Here is a 13,090-nt window from a genome sequence, read left to right as displayed (position 1 = left end):
GGGCCTGAACAGAGCTCTTTCCAGGAGATGCTGATGCTGGAGTTCATTTGTGAAAACAAGGGGTCCAATAAATGTTTCCTCCATAAATGAATGATGCTGCAAACTCAAAAAATAACTATTTTGTTAATAGAAAAAAACAACTTTTTGTCTCCTATAGAATCCTAGATATAAGTATTGGGGGTGGTAGTGGTGTTTTTGCTTGAAGCACAGATTGCCTAATACTTTCTGCCTTCCATCCACAGATTATTTGATTGGTAAGGGAGCAGGATCCCTTGTCATCAATTTCTCATTGTACTCTGACTTTGGGCCAGACTTAAAGATACAAAGAAGAGAATCCCTGGGTGGCTCAGTGGTTTAGCACCTGCCTTTGGCCCAGGGCATGATCCTAGTCTTGGGATCAAGTCCCACATCAGGCTCCCTGCTTGGAGCCTGCTTCTCCCTCTGTGTCTCTGCCTCTCTCCTCTTTCATGAATAAATAAATCTTAAACAACAACAACAACAAAAGATACAGAGAACCCCTATTTTTGCTGTTCTGGAGCTAAGGCATGTTTTTATGGAGTTAAAGTATAGAAAGTTAGGGTGCATTCCCTGAAGTGGAACAAATGAAATTGAGTGAATCCCTTTTCTAGTGTGCTGCTTCCTGCCTAGATGCTGTTCTGCTGCCTGTGCTCCCTGGGCCAGGTCATTCCCAACCTCTGTTGCCTTCTCAATGTAACCTTACTTTCAGCTGCTCACCAGACATAACCCTACCAGGACACACAGAATTCTTGATCATTCTCAAATCCCTGAGGGTGTCCCAGAGAGTAAGAGTCTGCAGACAAAACATGGGCATGGGGTCCCACAAAAGATAAGTAATATGGTCCATGTCCTCAAGGAGCTTATTGTCAAGGGATGGGGATGTGTGGCCCAAAGGGTTATTACCCTAACAGCATCCCTAGTTTTGACTACCAGGCTTCAGACCCCAGGGAAGACAGCTATCTGCACTATGCCTGGGCACCCAGCGCAATCACCTCAGAAGCTTTAAACTCTGTCCCTCCCAGTATACTTGGAGTCTGCCCTTGCCTCAGAGTTTTGAGATGGGCCTAAAAAGTATTAGCAAGCTCTTCAGGCGAGGTACACCTGCTCTCAGTCTTCCCGTTAACAGATCAGCACTTGCCTCAGACCTGCAGGAATCTGTTTCATGGTGTTTTAGTCTTTTATTTAATGCCAGACACTATTGTCCTCCTTAGGGCCAGCTCTGTCCTGCCTATGGAGCTTAGACTGGATTCTTTCTCCAGGTGGGAGTAGCCGACATAAGGGGGTAAATAGTAAAGCTCATAGCAGTGGAGCCAGGGAAAGTGTTTTCCAGTGTTTACACACGTAATGTCATGGAAGAGTCCGTCGACGGAGAGCTGAAATATTGGAGAAACTGTGAGGTCTTAACATAGGCCCTCTGACTGCTCGACCTCGGGGTATCTTGGCATTTCTGATTAAGTGCTCAGGTTAAAAGAAGTCAAGACAGCTTATCCCAGAGAAGAGAGTCACCCTCAGCTCGGCAGGTGCTGAGAAAGCATTTGATGGAGTTCAGAACATACAACCCCAAAATACGGCACCTTGGCATATTGAAGATTTTAAGCTGAAGGAGTCTGAGAAAATGGGGGAAGGCATGCATTCTGACATTGACCCTGCCCTTCTGCCCCGAAAACAGGGCAGAAAACCCTCCTGTGAGAGGCGTCCTCCCTGAGCCCAGAAAAAAGGAGCGTCCTTATCTCCAAAGATAAGACAAAGGAGACATTGGGGCCTCGCTAAGTTTCCCAGGGTTGACTACACTTACCTCATACTCTTGGACCTATCATGTTCCTCCACGATTGCCCACTCTTCATCACACCTAGCACAGCAGCTCTCAGTGTTTGAATGGTTCGTCCGGGTCTTCATTTTCTTAGGAAGGCTCCTTGTCACGTCAAACTTGTACTGAACCAATCTGTGCTGTGTGCTTTTCTGTTGGGCTGTCCTTGTCAGTCTGATTTTCAGACCCAGCCAGGGACCCTAAAAGGCTCAAGGAAAGCTTTTTCCTCCCCTACACCTTTCACCAAAATTACTTTTAGTTTAGAAAGGTTCTGGAAATAGAAGGATCTTTCCCATGGAGGGGTTGGGGGAGGGAGGAGAACCCAAGGGGTCCTTAAAAGAAAGGGAATGGCCTGGATGTTTCAAAAGGTTAGGGAGAAGTGGGGGCGGGGGGAGTGAGAACACAGAGCTGAGGCATGTGAAGAAATTAAACCACTCCCCACATCTTAGAGCAGATTGAATTTACATTTTACTTAAAAAAAGGGGGGGGGGAAGTACATACACAGGGAGGAAGATGGGGTGGGGAACAACAGTGATCTGAAATGGAGTTCTACAGTTTTCCCCTACAATGATCGGTTCTGACTGTTGGGCAGTATCTCTCCTGCTGGCATACAATATTAACAAGGTCATAGACGAGGGAACTGCCAGAGTCTAGGCCCAGATGGAAAGGGGAGGAAGTTACCATATACAATGTAAGTTTACAATACACAGCATTTTCTTTAAATGAGGTGACGCAGTTGCAGGAAGAAGTTAACAATACTAACACGAGAATAATCAAATTTTTGTTATCCATGTACAGCAACTAACTGCTTTACAAAAAAGCAAAATAATACAATATATCATCACATGTATTTACAGTGTAGTAAATATACTTTTCTGTCAAATTTTACACAAACTATTTACAGGTGAATATACTGCTTTAAAAAAAACTGTGTGGCTGACACGAAGAGTGAATTTTTGTGTAAGTCCATTGCATAACATTAAGACATGCCTCTTTATGCCTGGAGGGTTGCGAGGGGTGTAAAACAAAATGAGAACAAACAGAAAGTCAAAACAAACTGAAAATCTCTAGAACCCACTAAGCAGGGAGGGAGGGCTGCCAGCTTCCATCCTGTGGGGGTGGCAGCTGACTGCACACCGTGGTGTCCTCAGCGCTGGGCTCAGGACCCGTGTGGGGCTGGCACTCAGTAATGGGCAGGTGTTGGTCGTGTGGATGAGGGACAGAGCCTCACAGCTCTCCCCCAAAGCCATTGAACTGTGTTCTCCATGCTGGCAAACAGGGCACATCCCTGGGACCGGAGCAGTGATAAAACCAGGTGGGTTATGCACAACGAAAACGTAATGAGTTAATTACGTTTGCCTCTTTAAAAAATCAGGGGGTAACATCCACAAACCCCAAATTACTTCTACGTTCTTTACAGAACTTACATCAGATTATGCAAAATGGGAAACTTGCTCTGAGCTTCCGATTTCTTGCGTAGGTCATGGTATGAGGCCTAAAAGAGTGTTTTATTTCACAGGGGAAGCACAGTGATGAGACTTAACTCATGTTCACTTTAGTTACTTAGAAATCTAGATTTTCCTAAAAAAAATCTGAAGTTTTCTAAACAAGGTATATTTTAAACCTTAGGAAGTTTTCCAATTTCTAGGATGTACTGATCAAAAGTATTTCTGCAGTTCAAAGAAAGCTCAATTTTGATTTGTGCAACGCTGATCATTTCATGAGGTACTTCAAGTGAATTCATTCCATTCATTCCACTAGAGGGAAATAGTGAATAAATTTAAGAAATAGCATACCTTGGAAAACTTGTTATGGAAATACCACTTTTTTTTTTTTTTTTTTTTAAACAGAAAACCTCTGGCAGTTTCTTTATTTCAATGGGAGAAGCAAAACAGCATAACAACACCCACCAACATGCACCAAGCCAACCAACAAAGAAGAAAAACATGGAACCACGATGATTACAGGCTCATATCTGCCTTTTATTCCAGGATGCAAGAAGCTGTGGTCCCTTCCCAGAAGCACTGGGCTGCAGGCATCCAAGACCCAATGGGCAGCTTGGCATTGGGATGTTAAGGATCTATTTGTGAACTCTGTTCTCGTCTTAGCATCCTTAGTCCTAGCTGTTCTGTTACAGAACTTTCTACTCTAATACAGCCTCTACAATCATTAAAAACCAAAGTTTAGTTAATTGCACCTGTCTTCAATATTTTCCAACAATTCTATGTCAAAAAAACTATTAATACTAAAGTTTTTCTCCTTTTATTTTGGCAAATGGTTCTTACTTTTCCCAGACTGTAAACAAATTAAGAAAATTAAATTCTTGTTATTTCTGAATATCAAAAGCAATTTTATTTACATTAACATATTACATTGTTACTGTGTGGATAAATGTGAAATGTGTTATATTATTAAAATCAGAACACTTCAATGTACCATTATTTATTGATTTAGCTGTGGAATTTAATTTACTGAAATCCACTCATGAAACAGCACTACAGGAAGCTCCCCCTCCCCTAGGTTTCTTTTCCCCTCCCAAAGCCATTACATCGTAACATATAAAGGGAACCTGGGAGTAGGGGGATAGTATCTTTTCTATAATAAATATGGTTTAGATCTAAATTGGAACATCCAGATACTACTATTATGTTCACGGAAGTCAAATCAATTTGCATACTGCAGGTACCACAAAAAACTTGGATCTGCATTACTATGGAAATTCCAACACCATGATAAATCCATACCGTTCAATATAGCAGCAACTCTTAAGGTCCCCTATTGTCATCCTAACGCAGGCTGACAAGTCCTTTCACAGTGATTAAATGCAATTCTATCATATAGAACCCCAATGTTTTGCTAAAGAGATTCCTGATTTTTTTTTGGAGGGGAGGGGAAGATTACAAGACACTTAAAATACATGTCATCAAAGAAATTTTTGATAATATACACCATACTCTGTGTTTCTGGGAAAATTATTAAACAAAATAACAGCATCAGCTACTCTAAAAGTCACGTACCATTCCATTTTGCTATGGAGCTAATGCAAACATCTATGAAAATTACCTTCGAGGAACAATTTTCAACACTTTGTTCACTGATTACCCTGCTCAGGATTATTTAGGAAAGAAGAGAAGGAGGGGGAAAACACATAATTACTATACTTAGTATAGTTTTGGCTTATAAAAACAAAAAAAAAAAAACTTTTAGCATAAAGATTAAAAGATAATCAACTGGAGAAAAAAATAAACTAGTTTGGATGACTGAGCTTGGATAAGGCCTCAGAACCCATCGCTTTAATTCAGTGACATTAAGATATATGTGGTTATGCTTATTTTCCTGTAATTATTGCTAATACTCAAGTGTTAGTACTTCTTAAGAACTCATTACAAAATACTAAATCCCTCCACCCCCCAAAGTACCTTGCCTGTGGCTTTATGGTGTGAAGTCGCTGAGGCTTGACCTCTATGGTTCCTTCAGTTTTGTAAGGTAAAAAAAAGTCCACAGCTAAAAGTCAGATTAAACATACTGGGGTTACAGTATTATTTCTCCCATACACTTCTATCTTGAAAAGTGTGTAAATAAGACTAACACTTTACTTTGTATGATGAAGAAGGGGAAAACATAGAAGGCAGAGAGCTCTGTGCAAATGGCTTTCATAGCTGGCCAGTGGTAGCAGTATTTGAGAATTCATCCTCTCTCACAATTGGGATGTTCTCAGTTCAAGCGTCCTGACCTCCCGCTTTCTTTGCAGTTGTTCTGAACACCTGCTTAAACTAGAAACACCAAAAGTAGAAGAAAAAAAAAAGTTAAAGAAAAAGCAGCATTAAATTTAGGCAATGCTTCCAAGAGTTGATCATCTGGCAACATGGCAGACTTGGATGGGCTCATTATAAAACATGAAGTGCAGCATCACAGCACGGTGGTGAAGGGGTCACTAGTGGAGAGCCCGTGTAAGTTAAGTCTGTTTGAAAAAGGAAAGAAAGAAAGTTTCACACGATCTTCTTAATGCTATTACGTTTGAAACTGCCAGCGCTTCTTTGCTTCTGCACTTGGCTTGCGGATCCATGGCGAGTCCGTCCACTGTTACAGTGCCCAGTGGTTGGGGAGAGTTCAACGTTCTCCTTGTCGATTCCTGGAGAGAAGCAGATCGGCTGGTTACTCTCTGTCCTCAGGAGTTAAGCTCCAGGACTGAGTCTCATGATGTGCATATGAGATACAACCTGGTAAATTGTTTTTTGCATATTTCAACAGTCAACTGCTAGGATATTTACAAAGACCCTGTCACACAGAAAACATCATATTTTGTTAAGCAAAATTTGCTATCACAGCAGAAAAACAGCATAAGAAAAAAATAAAAACAACTGAGAAGTTGCAAGGGAAAGCTAGAGGCAGGCAGGCTTGAGCTGAATGAAAGGCTGGCAGCCACCAGGGAAGACTAGAGCTCCTTCCTCCAACATCGTATCAGAAGCTTGCAGCAGAGGTCAGCTTCTAGCCACATACCCTTACTGTTACACACAGAATATACTCTCCCAGTTGTAGAAGGTACTGAAATCTGTCACTTCAAAGAAAGGAAGATATATATATATATATATATATATATATATATATATATATATATATATATATATTTTAAAATCATAGTGCCTGTCCCAAAGGAACTCAAATATTTACTGAGAAAATAATACATGACAAAGGTTATCCTGTAGAATCTTTGCTTTAGCGTTTTCAACTATGAAAAATCCCTTCATGTTCTGCACCTAAAACAGATGCCATTCATTTCTTTCATGGAGGAGATTTAACCTCCAAAAACTGGGCCCTACAGTGAATTTTAGAAATAGTCCAAGCAATACTTTCATAAAAGTAACCAGAAGTAAAAAACAAGATACTTTCTGCCCACCAGATTAGTAGAGTTTACAAATAAGATAGGTAACAGAATAGTGGTTACCCTGGGGAAATATGACTGGAAGAGGACAGGTGGGTGGTTCCTTGGAGTGCTGGTGATGTTTTATTTCTTAATCTAGATGTTGGATTTTTTAATGTTTACTTCTTAAAAGGTCACTAGATTGTAAACTTGATCTGTGTCCTTTTCTGTTACACTTCAATAAAATTTACCCAAATAATTACTGATTATACCCACCTGTGGCATGACTTGGTGGGAAAGCAGAAAGCTGGAGAGCATCTTAGCAATTTGTATCAAAATATAAAGTACTGGTTGATATTTACTGATAAAGAAAGATGACTAATTTTGAAGTAGGGGGAAAAAAATCTCAAATACAGGAAAAAAAAAAAAAGGACAGGAAAACATTTGCCAAATTTGTTACTTCTGGGTGGTGTTAATTCAAGTAATTTTTACTTTATTCTTACTATATCATTTGAATTTTAAAATAAACAGGAAATTTGAGAAAGGAAAAATACTCATTTTTGGACAAAGCACCATTTCAAAGTATTGCTGCTATAGAAAATGGACATAGACCCACACATCTACTTATTGGCTCATGAACAGGAAATTGATTTGTGATGATCTTCTAGAAGCCACACATCATTTAGATTCAGCCTTGCATTCAATTCAGATTTCCATAGGCTCAATAAAAGTTTGCTGTCCTCAACTTCTCAAAGGAACACTGGGCATTTGTTAGTGCTTTTTTATGAAAAAGCTAGGAGTCTGGGTGCAGCTGAACAATGTCTACCACACCTCTGCAGGAGCCAAGTACAATGGACCGGCATCTCCAATCTGTTCTTTTTCAATCATACGTGCAGAAAGATTAATGGAAGATACTACAACATTCACAGAGTTTTCTCTGGCTAACAGAATTCTGAGTGATTTTTGTTCTCTTCTACCTGTGTATTTACATCTTCTCCAGAGTGAATTTTTTTTTTTTTTAAGTAACAAAACTGAAAGAATGCTGCTCATCATCTCCAGGGTGCCCTGAACTTTGGGATGTGTGTTTGTACAGGCTGTTTCTGTTGCCTTGCCTGTCTCCACAAGAGAAATTCGAACCATTTTTTCCTCAACTCCATTTCCTTCACGATGCATTCTGCTGTTTCTTGCCAGAGCTACTGTCTCCCTCTTTCTCTCCCTGCTTCTATAAGGCATTTACATTTCTTACACTCTGTCTCTGCTACCACAACTTGTGTATATATCTTATTTCCTCTATGAGAGTAAAAACACCTAGAAAAGCAAAGATCATTCATTTTCCGGTGAGATCTATTTAATTGGTATCTTTTTCAATAAATATTGGTTGAACTGAATGCTTCCATTTTTAAATGTGATCATTGTAATTCAGAACCCAAAAGCATGGGTGTGGTGCATATTTTGAGTGGAAAAGAAAAAAATTTAATTTCCTTTATCTGAAATTATCATGAACTTATAGTGCATCTAACTTTCTATTTCCTTAAATCTGCACGTGACCTACAAGTTCAAGTCCAAAGTTCCTTATGTGGGTTCATATTCTCAATAGAAAATAAAATTCAGGTAAAGCTAGGATTTAAAAAGACAGGGGTTTAAAACAACCAGGAGACAGCCATCAGGAGAAGCCCAGAGTGGACAACTACCAAGAGAGACTGTGGCTTTCTGCATGCAATCTGCCACCCTGGGGTTTGTTCCTGCGTGCCCATCTTTGACACAGCCTTGCCATTACTAGATTTAGCTCGCTCTGGGGAGGAGCTTGTCATTACTCTGCAAGGTGGCAATGCTTTCTTTTGAGGATAAGGGCCTGCTGGTCACTGATATTCTTCAGAATTTAAGTTATAGAAATTGTGGCCACACAGATTAAGTCACTAGGGTGAAGATTTCTTTGAAGAAATACTAAGGATATTCTATTTTCTGTTAAGCAAGTAACCTTTAGACCTCTAAATAAAATGTTAAAAGTCTTATTTAGTTCTTGCTAAACGTTAAGGGTAGAAAGCAAGGTATAAAAGGTTTACACAGGGATCCCTGGGTGGCGCAGCGGTTTAGCGCCTGCCTTTAGCCCAGGGTGCGATCCTGGAGACCTGGGATCAAATCCCACGTCAGGCTCCCGGTGCATGGAGCCTGCTTCTCCCTCTGCCTGTGTCTCTGCCCCCCCCCCCTCTTTGACTATCATAAATAAATAAAAATATTTGAAAAAAAAAAAAAAAGGTTTACACATACTAGGACCTCTACTATGTCAAGAAAAGAAACTAGTATATGTACTAAACTGTTAATAAACAGTGTTCTCTTAAAGCAGTGGGATCATGGGTGGTTTTTTTATTCTATTCTGAGTTTTCTAATTTTGTTTCCTAATGAACATGTGTTCCTTCAGTAAAAAATGTTAAAGTATCACCAACTTAGTCCCAACACTCATAGCCAAAAGCTTCCATGCTATGTGAGAGGATGATGCCCTACTTCTACTCTCAAATTAGTTTTCATCTTAATTCTTGTTTTCATATGTGTATTTTCTTCCTATTCAGTGACCCAACTCTATAAACCACACAGAGGTAAATGTGGTATAACTGATTCCCAACCTCACAGCAAAGCTGTTTTACTTTAAAGATCAAAGAAGCTGACATAAACATCTTGAAGGGTCATTTTTAAGAAAAAAAAAAAATCAATTGAAATGCATTATATTTATACCAAGGTACAGCATCTTGGAGAAGTCAAGTTAGTTAGAAGCAGTGATCATGGTGTCCAGTTCTGACATTTCAGTTCCCAAGCATAATTTGCATGTTTGAGAATTTTGGCAGCAGTCCTTCTTTTTGCCTTCCACAGTGAAATCTAGAAACCTCTCTAAGATGCTGGTGAAGGATCTGGTCTTAACATTCCGTAGGAAGAACTCTTGGATGGCATTCCGTAGGAAGAACTCTCAGATGGTCAGCCAGACTACTGAAACGCAGACAGAATCCACCCTGCATTGATACACGCTGTATCTTAAATTAGAGAGCAGACCCTGGTGCTGCTCCACTGAAGTTTTGTACTCTGGTCTACTGTAGTAGGCCCCTAAATACCACTCACCCCTCTGACCCTCAGTGGGCACAAAAGCAAAAAAACCCAAAAAACCCATGAGATGATGGAAACCCAGAGGCCACCACCTAAACGAACAAAGATAAAAACTTCTGTGGTCCGATTTCCTATTTTAAATTCTCCCACAGATAGTCTGTGGTCAAACATGCAGCCAGTTACAAACATGCAGGACAGAAGAAGCTGAAATTCTCTACAGCAGTGTATTAATAAGCACTATGCTTCAATGAATTGTGGTGGTTCCAGATAAAGATGAACTCCTAAATAAGAGGTGTTATTGGCCAGAATTTAGTAAATCAAGTGGGAAAAATGATTAGAGTGCATGATACTTATTGAAGTTGTATGTCTACCTCCTCTGCTCGAACATGAGTTCCTTGAAGGCAGGTATCAGGGTTTATTTATTCTGACAACTAGGGATAGATCCAGCCTGATGAAGAATAAAACACTTCATTTTAAAAATTCACCTAATTTTTAAGTACCAAAATGGTATCCCCAAACTGGAACCTAATACATTCATAAAGTAGTAAAAGGATGGAATCCCTTTCAGTTACTGAAAAGCTGAAGAAAAATGGGTTAGGTAATTTGTGAAAAGTCACACAACAGAAGTGAAAGACAAGTAACTCAAATTTCACACCACCTGCATGGGAGCACTGGTAAGTTACCTGACTGCATTGCTTCGGTGATTACACATATACTATGGCAAACTGGTCAGCAAAGTCTTATGATATACATGAGAAGGCAAACATATCAGAGGGTTCATTTGTTACATCCAACGATGCAAACATGTCAGAAGACCCGGGTTTGAGTCTTCGTTGGATCAGAACCTAATTTGGTTCTAGTTCTTAATCCATCAATTAAGGATAAGAGTAGATGTGCCTATTTCAAAGGGTTGTTAGAACAATCAGATAAGATGGTCCACGTGAAGGCTTTCTGCACATAGATAAAATAATTACTACAAAATCAAGATGCTCCTAATGCCTGAAATAAAAAAGACCAGGTGACGTACGGAAAGTAGTAGTAGAACAAATGCATAGTACTTGAATTTTACATGAGAATGTGTATTCTAGAATGTGTACTTAAGCTAATGTGATAATGTGTACTTAAGCACAAAATATAATAAATCTTTTTAGAATGTAACATAACTATAGTTTATTCTTATGGTATAGTAAATACTTTCATGGAGACACGTTAAATATGCATTTAGAAATATTTGTATTTGAAGCTACATATACAAAATTTTAACTATAAGAATTAACAAGACTTTTAATGTACTTTCATGACTTGCCAATACTTTTTGTATTTGGTCTAATCTTTCTGTATAATAGTTATAGAAGAATAAAAGAAGACAAGGTAGCTTTTGTAAATTAAATATAAGTGTAAGGCATTTTTTCCTTTTCAGTCCTCAGAGTTACCTAAGACCATATTCCTTTTTCTAAACATAGGTGATAGAGTACATAGTCAGCTTTAATTTCTAAAGAAATACTGGGATTGGATTTATATTGGGGAAAGACAAGTATTTCCTAGGCTTTAAAAAGTCTTCCTCAAACCACATACCCTGCCTTTTTTTTTTTTTTTTTTTTAATTTATAACTCTCCCCGGAGTTTCCTGTTAAATGGGTTGTGTTTGCCCAGGGCTGGGACTGTGTGTTCAGGGTTCAGGGGGGAGTGTCAACAGCTTGTTCACAGAGACAGGATGCCTGGACCTGCAGGGCCAACGAGCACCAGACCTTAAAGCAGTGGTTTTACAAGTGCCTCAGGTGCTAAGCCGAACTGTGCTTACAGGAGTTGGTAAATGAAGTCTCATGCCATGTGCCCAGGATGAGCGCAGGGTAAGCGGCATTTCATGCAGAGATGACAGAAGGAAAGAGTACCTTGATGAGGAAACAGCTGCATGAAAACTGCTGACTTAGAGCAAGGCAGAGAAGCTTCACAGACACAGAATGGAAGGAAAAACAAAAGTGAGTGATGTCCACAAGATTTTTTTAAAGGGTGAAATATGAGTAGATATTGGACAATTATGATCCCTGGTTTTCAGAAGAAATCTTTTTGAATTATTGAACTCTGACCATTAATTTCCTAAATATTACACTCTATAAGTAAATGTTAGAACTTACGATTTTACAGATAGATGTGTTTTTACATTTTCTTTAGAATTAAGAATTTAAAGTCAAGAATTAAAAAATGAAATGAAAAATTAGCAGAAATTACACTAAGCAATTGCCCAGTATAAAATTACTTTTCTCCCTTAAATACAGGATGATAATAATAACAGAAAAAGGGCAGCCCCAGTGGCGCAGCGGTTTAGTGCCGCCTGCAGCCCGGGTGTGATCCTGGGGACCCTGGATCGAGTCCCACGTCAGGCTCCCTGCATGGAGCCTGCTTCTCCCTCTGTCTGTGCCTCTGCCCCCCTCTCTCTCTGTGTCTCTATGAATAAATAAATAAAATCTTTAAAAAATAATAACAATAACAGAAAAAGATGGAAAAAATTAAGAAAATACCAAATACAAGTCTAGGGATACCATATGCAGTTCCCAAAACATTAAAATCATTTCAGAGATTTTAAGTAGTCTTAAGAGAGGCCTTTAAGTTTCTTCTAAGAGGAAGACATTTGAAACCTGGTGAACATCTTAGGAGTGTTATGGACTCAGAATAAGTGCACACACACAGAAAGGGTTCCGATGCACTATCACTGTGCACACAGCTGTCAGCACTCCTGGTTTAGGAATGCCTGTAATGCTTAGTTGATCCACCCAGCTTCCTAAAGGGAAGATCTACAATTAAGAAGCAAAGTGAGGGACGTTGGGTGGCTCAGTGGTTGAGCATCGGCCTTTGGCTCAGGCTGTGATCCCGGGGTCCTGGGACTGAGTCCCACATTGGGTTCCTTGCAGGGAGCCTGTGTCTCTGCCTCTCTCTCTGGTCTCTCATGAATAAATAAATAAATATTTATATAAAAAAAAAAGCAAAGTGAGTGAATAACTGACAGGCTTGGACACAGTCCCAAAATAAACTGGAAAAGGTGAATTAAAAAGAGAAACAAAACCTCAACTGAACAGGTTTTGGCTCTAAAAAATTCCTCCTCCAATACTAACAGTAAGATAAAGCTGATCAAAGGGGAAAGAAAGTTTTTTTTCCTAGTAAAAAACAGTTAAAATAGATCACATGGTTGTTTTGTTCAAAAAATTATAACACAGGGGATCCCTGGGTGGCTCAGCGGTTTGGCGCCTGCCTTTGGCCCAGGGCATGATCAAGGAGACCTGGGATCGAGTCCCGCGTTGGGCTCCCGCATGGAGC

The 13,090-nt window shown here is 39.6% G+C and overlaps 1 protein-coding gene across 12 annotated transcripts in view; it reads right to left on the bottom strand.

The window, feature by feature from the left end:
- Positions 1-2,275: 2,275 nt before the first annotated feature.
- Positions 2,276-13,090, bottom strand: part of NF1 (neurofibromin 1) — a 274,270-nt gene continuing 263,455 nt past the window's right edge. For 8 of the 12 annotated variants that reach the window (XM_072779390.1, XM_072779382.1, XM_072779383.1 and 5 more), the window contains 2 exons: positions 11,671-11,724; positions 2,276-5,957 (listed from right to left, as the gene is read on the bottom strand). In XM_072779390.1, coding sequence (XP_072635491.1) covers positions 5,815-5,957; positions 11,671-11,724 — 197 coding nt within the window. In that variant the 3' untranslated portion in view covers positions 2,276-5,814. The remainder of the gene's footprint in view (positions 5,958-11,670; positions 11,725-13,090) is intronic. The other 4 variants (XM_072779394.1, XM_072779389.1, XM_072779391.1 and 1 more) reach the window with 1 other exon arrangement.

The sequence above is a fragment of the Canis lupus genome, chromosome 16 (genome assembly GCF_048164855.1).
Source record: "Canis lupus baileyi chromosome 16, mCanLup2.hap1, whole genome shotgun sequence".
NCBI classification, from domain to species: Eukaryota; Metazoa; Chordata; class Mammalia; order Carnivora; family Canidae; genus Canis; species Canis lupus.
The sequence above is the reverse complement of the archived record's forward strand: the minus strand, read 5'-3'. Positions and strand labels throughout refer to the sequence as shown.